Source organism: Pterocles gutturalis, unplaced genomic scaffold (genome assembly GCF_000699245.1).
Source record: "Pterocles gutturalis isolate BGI_N339 unplaced genomic scaffold, ASM69924v1 scaffold4630, whole genome shotgun sequence".
Taxonomy (NCBI): Eukaryota; Metazoa; Chordata; class Aves; order Pterocliformes; family Pteroclidae; genus Pterocles; species Pterocles gutturalis.
In genome coordinates this window covers 29157-37811 of record NW_010143161.1, presented here as the reverse complement: position 1 = coordinate 37811, position 8655 = coordinate 29157, and the positions used below count along the sequence as shown (strand labels likewise).

The 8655-nt window shown below is 42.8% G+C and overlaps 1 protein-coding gene across 1 annotated transcript; it reads left to right on the top strand.

The window, feature by feature from the left end:
* Nucleotides 1–254: 254 nt before the first annotated feature.
* On the top strand, nucleotides 255–8446 carry VWC2 (von Willebrand factor C domain containing 2; the record flags this gene model as incomplete). Its single annotated transcript, XM_010084601.1, has 3 exons — nucleotides 255–305; nucleotides 876–1653; nucleotides 8317–8446. Coding segments are annotated over exons 2-3 (844 nt in total), but the record flags the coding sequence as incomplete, so codon positions are not given.
* Nucleotides 8447–8655: the final 209 nt, after the last annotated feature.

Below are 8655 nucleotides of genomic sequence, written 5' to 3'. Positions count from 1 at the left end.
AGAGGCTTTTAAATGGCTTTGAGGAGCGATAGCGGGGAGGTGGGGCCGTGCCGGGGAGCTGGAGCGCCTTTGCTTACCGTGGCCGGAGTAGTGTACGTATTCCGGGTTGTTGTTTGTTTTTTTTTTTTTTCTCGATTCAATGTACAGTGTGTTGAGAAGGGAGCGGGGAGTGCTGCCGGACTCCTGGAAGATTAAATGAGCCGCGGCTGCGGAAACTCCGAGCGGCTCGGCTTTTTCTTTTAAACATGGGACGAAAGAGGTGGTGTGTGCGTGTTTGGGTAGTTCGGAAGAGAGGGAGTGTGGCTGTGCTCGCCTTAGTGTGCTTGGATTTAGTTATCTTTAACAGAAATGTGCTCACTGGTAGGTAATTAAAAAAAAAAAAAAGCAAAACAAGCCAACAACAGCACACTTCAGACTGAATAAGAGGTTAATGAAAATCATCGTGCGTGTGGTCAGTAGAATAGGACTCAGTTGGCTCATTTCTGTTCCGACTCTGCTGTGTTTTGGGGAGCTCTGTTTAATTCAGGATGCGCCCATCCCCTTCATGTGTTGTCATTTGACAGGAAAAATAATCCCCAGATGTTCTGTTTTTTGCATGCACCTGCCTTTGCACATCCTAACTCCCCGGAGTTCTGCATGGTGCTCTCAGGAGCTGAAGACGCCCGGTCCGTGTCCAGAGCCCTGCTATTTATAAGACTTGTCAGAGCCGGGGAGCAGGAGGAGGGATGCAGCACCAGGCTGTTTGTTTGCCTTTTGCATAAACTGCCGAGACAGGTTGCATGTTGTTTGCGATGTTGCATCGGTGGAGGCATTGGGGGGGTGGAGGGGAGAAGTGCAGAAGCTGAAGTGTTCCTAATCCTTCTCTTCCTAGGGAGTGTGGACCTGTGAAGCGCTTCCCTCCGATGTGAATGCAGTGTCCCCTGTGGGATGCAGTAGGTGATGCCCAGCTCTACTGCAATGGCAATTGGAGCTCTCTCTAGTTCTCTTCTCGTAACCTGCTGCCTCATGGTTGCCCTCTGTAGCTCCACGATACCTGTACAGAAACTGGCCAAGGCTCAAGACAAACAGGAGATAAAAGCGAGCCATGAAAAGAGGGATCACACATCTACAAGGGACAGCCAGGCAGGCCCAGGGAAAATGAATGAGATCGGCAGGAGTGGGAGGGAGGAGGGCAGCAGGGACTGGAAGAGCAAGGGAAACAGGAACTACTCGAACAAGGAGTCTTGGACTAAGCAAAAGCAGGCTTGGAACAGCCAGGGGACGAGCAGTAAATCCGGGAGCATTCAAGTGCAAGAGCAAAGGGATGCTGCTCCCGAGGAACCTCAGGTAGCTGAAGATTCGTCTCTCCCAGAAGCTGTTACGAGTGTCACTCCCGAGCCTCCGGAGGAGTACGCCTATCCGGACTACAGGGGGAAAGGCTGCGTGGATGAAAGTGGCTTCGTCTATGCCATCGGGGAAAAGTTTGCTCCGGGCCCCTCTGCCTGCCCCTGCCTGTGCACCGAGGAGGGGCCGCTGTGCATCCAGCCCGAGTGCCCCCGGCTCCACCCTCGCTGTGTCCATGTGGACACCACGCAGTGCTGCCCGCAGTGCAAGGAGAGGAAGAACTACTGCGAGTTTCGAGGGAAAACCTACCAGACCCTAGAGGAGTTCATGGTAAGGGCTGAAGCCTAAAGTCACTTTGTGGGTCCATCTGTCATCTAGAGGGACGTTATGTTCTTCAAGTGCTTTCTGGGTCTCCCCCTCCCCTTTCCTGTGTTGATACTGCTTCTGCAGCGCTGTGAAATATTTGCCTTAAACGTGACCTTTCTTGCTCTGTGATGCTGTAACATTTTAAAATGAGGGGGCTAATCTTTATTAATTCCTTTGGTATTTACAGTAAAAAATGCTACTTGAAAAGATGCTGGTCGGTGGTGATGTGGATCTGATGAAAATTCCCAGCATTACCTTTGTTTCCTTGTTTAACTGCTAACTGTGAAACTTCTGCCTTGCAGGGACTGAGCAGGGTTTTGTGGGCTGACTTCTATTCCTAGTAATCAGTCTGTGATGATGCCTTTTACCTAACAGTCATTTCTGTTTTCCTTTTTTGATGTTTAAACTGTGCTGCCAAGGTTGCGTAGTGTTTGCTTTCTGAGAATGGCTGTGGGCCTTGTTTTTAGTATGAGCATAGTTTGCAGTCTGAATTACAGTGATACCTGAACAATGGATTTGAAAAGCTTTATGTTTAGGGAAATCCTTTTAGAATAGGGCATTTTTAGCACCACTGTGCAGGGTCATTATCATTTAAAATGCAACTTATTACAGTGCACTGAAAAGTTTTGGAGTTGGGGCCAATTCCCTGGTTGCTTAACTTGCTGTTTTCCTTCTAGGATTTTATTGTGGCTGAGATCTGTGAGCAGGCTCTAAGAATTTGCTTGCTAGGTACAGGGTTGGTTCAAAACCCATTTCTGAACGCACCAGAGATGTTTTTGAGGTGAATATTTTGAGGAGAGTACAAAATCTAGTTCAGGGTTCTGGCAGCTCGACCCCATCTCAGGATGGAGAAAAAGAAAATGTATTTGTGAAATCTGTCAATAAGTTGACACCTCTGCTCTCTGTGGTAACTGAGGTATCTCAGTGGAAACTTAACTTGATTTATAATGTCTTTCCACATTCTTCAACTTCTTGAAAAATAAATTAATAAATAAAGGAGCAGAATTACTCTCTGCAGAATGTATCATGGTGTTTATCCTTGTCCTGTTCACGCATGTGTAGATCATTGATGATTTTTTTCAAAGCATGGCAGAAAGCGTCATATCATCCTCCCTTTTTCCATGTCACCCACAAGGACTGCATTCAGCTTTGGGGTGGCAGTTTTCTTCTGGAAGAAAGTTACTTGTAACAGTGACTAGTTGCCTGTGACCTTTTTGGAGATGGATTGTGAGATCCTTCCTTTGCAGAGAAGTGCATTCTGAGGGGTGGCCAAAACAGTGATGCTTCCGCACATGTTCTCTGCAGGTTTCCCTATCAAAGTTTTAAAGGCCTCTCCCCCACGCTCTGCTAGTGAGTTGCATTTCTCTGTATAGTGGTGTCATATTAATGGCTGTAAAGCAAGCCTAAAATGCCTTGTTGTGTTAAGTCTTCAGTGAGAGGATAAAAACATAGTGCTCCTGGAGCACGACTGGCAGCCGTGGCTAAAGGGAATGCTGAACGGTGACATTTACAGAAGTGTTCTGAAAAGACTTTGGTTTTCAGCTTTCTTTTTAACCCCATTCAGCCTTTAGCCCTTGTGTTGAGACCTTCCTGTAATGAAACATCAGCTCCTCTACTGCTTTGTGTTAGCCAGCGTTGGAAACAGGAGTGAGAAGGGTTGCCTGCCTGGGATGCACAGGGGAAGTTACCGACGCAGTTAGGCAGTGGAGCTGCAGCCTGTTTATTTTCATGTGTTAAGACTTTGTTTTTTCAGTTGAGCTTCAAAGTTGGTTCCAATGTTGTGAGCACAAAACTGTAAATGCAGGTGTTTGCCCATGCTGCTGCAATCAGTGGAGATGTCTGGTGAGGTAAGGTACAGCTGTAGTCGGGTCGCTGCTGCTCAGTGGAAGCAATTGCAAATGCAGGTAATTGCACAGGGTTGCAAAGGCCACTTTACAAGTTTAAATTTAAGGGTCTTAGAGAGGTTACTAATATGCTCTCTCTTGATTAAGGTCAGGGAAGGAGTTATAAATGAATAGTGATCTGATTTTTCTCTGTGTCTGCACCTGCTCTTTGTGAGAGTACCAGACATCACTGAAGGAAGAAAAAGGTGAACTCCTAACTTGTAAGTGATGTTATCTGCACACAAACACTATGTATAGATGTGTAAATATGCATGCAAGTTTGAGAGTTTGCTTATATAGAATTCATATATGGCTTGGCATGGCAAAAAATTGCCCTGACCAGAGCCAGGGCCTGGGAAGCTAAGTGTGCCAGGGAATGGGAGGTTTGATGCATCTCTTCTTTGGTTCACAGTCCTTCCTGCAGGCTTTGCTTGTGTCTGCGTATACACACGTTTTTCTGTTTTCAGAAAGGACATGGATGTTGATGCAAAACACAACACAGGTGTGGGGGAAGGATGAGGTCTCATAAAGCTGTTTCCATCAGCACCACGCTACTTTCCTGTGGGTATTGTGAGGCAGGATGGCAGAGGGATCCCAGCATCCATATGAGTGGAACTGGTAGTAGAAGCCTTAGTTGGTGAAATGCAATGAGGATAAAATTATGCACTGGAGCTGGAGATTGCTGAACCTGTGCTCCACTAGATATTTTTCAATCTTACAGTAAAATTGGAAAATGCAGTCTGACTTATAAAGTAATAGCCTTACAAGAACCATAAATTCTCTTCAGAAGTGTAATATGGTTTGGGAAAGACCTACATTTTTTGAAAGTTATTCCTTTGTGTGTTTTGTTTAGAATTTCTCTGCTACCAGAATTTTTATTTATTTGTTAATAACTTTGAAGTCTGGAAGCCAACAAAGTAAAATGGATTTTTGAAACATCTGTGGTATTTTGAAGGCACAGAGAAGTAAAAACAAAGCTGATGTGTTTATTCTTGGCAGCCTGACCCCATGCATGTTCTCCTGAGTTGTGTAAGTGTCAAGGAAATATTAACAAAAATTCCAGCACAACAGCAAATCGGTTTCGGATTATGGTTGATTTTTTTTTAAATTTAGATGTTTTCAAGGCTCAAGGAACAAAATGTAGATTATATATTATTTTTTGTATTCAGATTTTTTGTTGGTTTGTTTTTGTTTTTTTTTTTTTAATTAAAGTTTGGCATGTGGAAGGGGGAAAGAGAAGGCTCAAATTACTTTGTACTAGAACTTCAATGAGTGCAAATGATTTGTCACTTCTTAATTATGACAATTTACACCAAGTTGCTAGAGAAACCTACTAAGCTACAGTTTTCTTCATGCCCCGCTAGTGGGAAATCTACCTGTTTACACAATGGTGTGTTTGCTTTTTTACAACATCTGCAACTCCATTTATACACCTGCTCATAAACTTCACTTTAAACAATTCTAAAGAAGTTACTTTTTTTGCCACAGGTTTTACGGCTGCCTGGTGAATACTTAAGACTTACGTGCCTCTCCTCTTCCCACAGTTTTTGCATAGGCAGAACTACTGCTGCTGTAGAGTTTATAGCTTCATCTGTAGACCACAGAGATGTGGTATCATTAGTCTTCAAAGAGGGGTTGATAGGTCATATTATTTTCAGTCCAGCCTGGTTATATCAGATGTGCTAAGTGTACTGGGCTGGTGGCTTCCAGATGAGCAAGCGGGATGCTCGTTGCATTGGCTGCCACTAGGAACGGTACTGCAGGTGGTGCAGTTACATTATAGGAGAGGAAATGAAGGACCAAATGTGTCTTTTCATTATGATTTATGTAGCTGTTGTTGTATATATGTGCTGCCTTATTACCTATCTCTCTCTCTCTAGTGATGTTGATGTCTCCAAGTATTAAGCTGCCATTAAGATGCAGAAAGAAGTGGGGGGTTTTTCTACAGTTCCTGCTACATCCTGACAATATATAAAAAAAGCAATACACTACTCTTTAGTCCAAAGATGAACAGATAAAAGTTGACACTAATACCATTGTAGCAGCCACTGTGGTTCACTTACATGCCTGAAAATAGCTTTGTAGAAATAAGCACGTGGAGACCTTCCTTAACTCTGCTGCCATTACTCATATTGGTGGGTTGTACAGATGACAGAACTTCTTAAAGTTGTACTGTAGTTATTCCTCTGAGATCCCGTGATCTATTACACAGGAAGCGTATTCATGACTACAGTATCACATTAACAGTGTACTCCATTCATGAAAGATGTAGTCTTCAAGTGTATGTGCTGTATAGGCTGGAAATGCATTATTCTGCATCATCATTATTAGATAAAGATTAGGTAATTTTTTTTTCCTCATTCAATAGTATTTCTAATGCTTCATTAAATGGCTTCTTGTTCTAGGAATTTTAGGCTACTGTCAGATTTGGAATTCTAGTAAACAACCTACTTAATTAGAGTATGCTTACATTTTACAGATGAGAGATTTTAGGAATAACATCTGTGTGCTGTCTTGTTTCCTGATTGTCATCAGATACTCTCGTTTTTACATCACTTCTAATATTGACTGGTGCTAAGTGGGGTCCTGGGAGAAGGAATGTCTGTTGCTGTAGTTACTGGTTTTGTTGAACTGTGATCAGTTCAAATGTGCATCTTTTTCAAGTGATGACAAAAAATGTTGAAACCAATTGAAAACTGTAGGTTTGCCTTGTTGAGCCTGATCCTTGGAATGGAGTTCTAGTAGCATTCATCAAGTAGGATTAATTGAAAAAAAAATCAATCCACCCCAAAAAGCATGTTTCCATGACTTAGTAATTGTTTCTGGATGTAACTCCAGAGGGGAGGATTCTTACTATTGACTTGCAGATAGTTAGGAGCTCAGGTTTGCAGACACTCAAAATTTCACATGCAGTTTAAGTGATTACCTGGAATACCTGAGCCTCTCGACTCTGAACATTGGATCGGAAACCTCCTCATCTGCTGACACTCCAGCTCTGCAGGTGAATGTGGCAGTTTATAAACAATTACAGGACAAAGTTCTTGTCTGAAAGCCTACAATTAAAATCTGCAGTACTGGGCTGTCAGCCTCCTCATAGCATTTTATAAATGTGTGGTGTGGTATTATCCTGGGTGGAGTGTAAAGCAAAGAGAAAACTGGAAGTAAGTAGCTGGCAAAGGAAACCTGCAATAAATAATAGTAATAAAAGCAGAAAGCAACACAGCAAGAGACACTGTTTACGCTTTCTAAGCAGAGGGGATGGCCTGAAAAGATACATGAGTGCATGAGGAAATAACAGCCCCAGCAGGTGGCAAGAGAAGTGGTGAAGCATGGATGAGCATTTAGTTGGAGATGATGCTATGCAAGCATCAGCATGTTTGAACTTCGGAAGTGAAAAGGATGTGAAAGAGGCAAGCAAGGGGAGAATGGATTTGAGGAAAAATGTGATGGGCTGTCTAAGAAATAGGGAGAAGAAACCAGATGATCTGCAACTTAGGTGTCTGGCTGATTTGTCACAGAGAATAATTTGGTTTAGATTTGAGGTTACTCCGCTTTTGTTGGAGAAATGCGATGGGTGGTTGTCTGGCATCAGCTGGAATCTGGAATGAAAAAGGGTCTATATAAAAAATGACCTTATCCTTAAGTAAACCTAGAATCTGCACAGATTGTGGATTTAGACAATCACTGATAATAACACTCAGCTGCATTTTCATCCTGCATTCTGAGCATGGATGCCAGTGTGGTGTTTTGGAGTACAGCAGTGAGATTTACAGTGTACCACTGATTGGTCTTTAGCAGTCTTGCTTCCCTCTACCTGCAGCTCCTTGTGTGGCAGGAGGACGTCAGCGATGCAATGTGCGGCACTTGGTCAGGAACACTGAAGAGGACAGCTGGAATTGTACCATGTGGCAAATGCAGACATTTGAAGTCTCTTTTTTCCTAAACAGGGCCTTGATGCTGTTTTGTTTGGAATTGATTTCACTGAAGTAGGTTGTTCAAGTAATTATCTCATGGTACTCCTATTCTGTAGAGTTCTTCAAAACCAGTAACATTCCAGGAGGTAAAAAAGATGACCTGTACTTTGCTTCACCCCTTTCTTAGAATTGCAGTTTATTTTCAGAAAGTTACAAGTATTACAAGAGTGGTCCAAATACAATCAACCTCTGGGAAATACCTGAATTCAAAGGATGTTTTTTTCCTGACTTCTCTTTGAAAATTATAATTTTCGATAAAAGTCAACTTCCTGCTACCAAAAAGCTTTCAAACCTCAAAAAATTGCAATAAGGATTTCCGATTTAAAAAGTTTCATATTTCATTTAGCAAAATTCTTCTTCTTTAAGTACAATTTTTTTTTGCTAAATAGCTTTTGAACCTCTCATAAAATTAAACCAGATTTCATCCAAATTATGAACTTCATTTGTTGGGAGAAATGTGGTAGGGAAATTTTTGCTTTATTTGTATGAAAAGCCTGAAGTGTTCTTGTTCCCAAGGTCCCTTTGACTTCCCCATTTGAGGCACGGGTTCAGAGCAGAACCTGTGGTTCCTTTTTCTGCTGCTGTTCAGTAATTTTGCAGGAGCACAGCTTCACTCTCTGCATTATTCAGACCACAAAAAAGCATTTTTTTTTAAAGGGGGAAGGAAAAAGAGGTGAAGGAAGGAACAATGCAGATGGGAAGGCAGGCATTGCACACTTTGTGAGGGCATTAAGTGAAAGAGTTAAGAGGTGCCTGGGTTTGTGTTTCAGGTTTCTCCGTGTGAGAAGTGTCGCTGTGAAGCCAACGGTGAAGTGCTGTGCACTGTCTCTGCTTGTCCCCAGACAGAGTGCGTGGACCCGGTGTATGAGCCTGATCAGTGCTGTCCAATCTGCAAAAATGGTAAGTGACAGCTGCAAAACTAGAAGGGGGCTTCTGTCAGAGAGATCCACATTGCTCTGTTCTGGTTTTGAAAAATAATTCCAGTATTTTCCTTTCTCCCCAAACAGAGATGGAGAAGAGTTGTATGTGGGTGGTGTCTTCCCAGTGTGAGGGGTCAGATCTTCCCTCGACTGGGATGGACTCAATTATGACCTACAGGGATTTTTGTT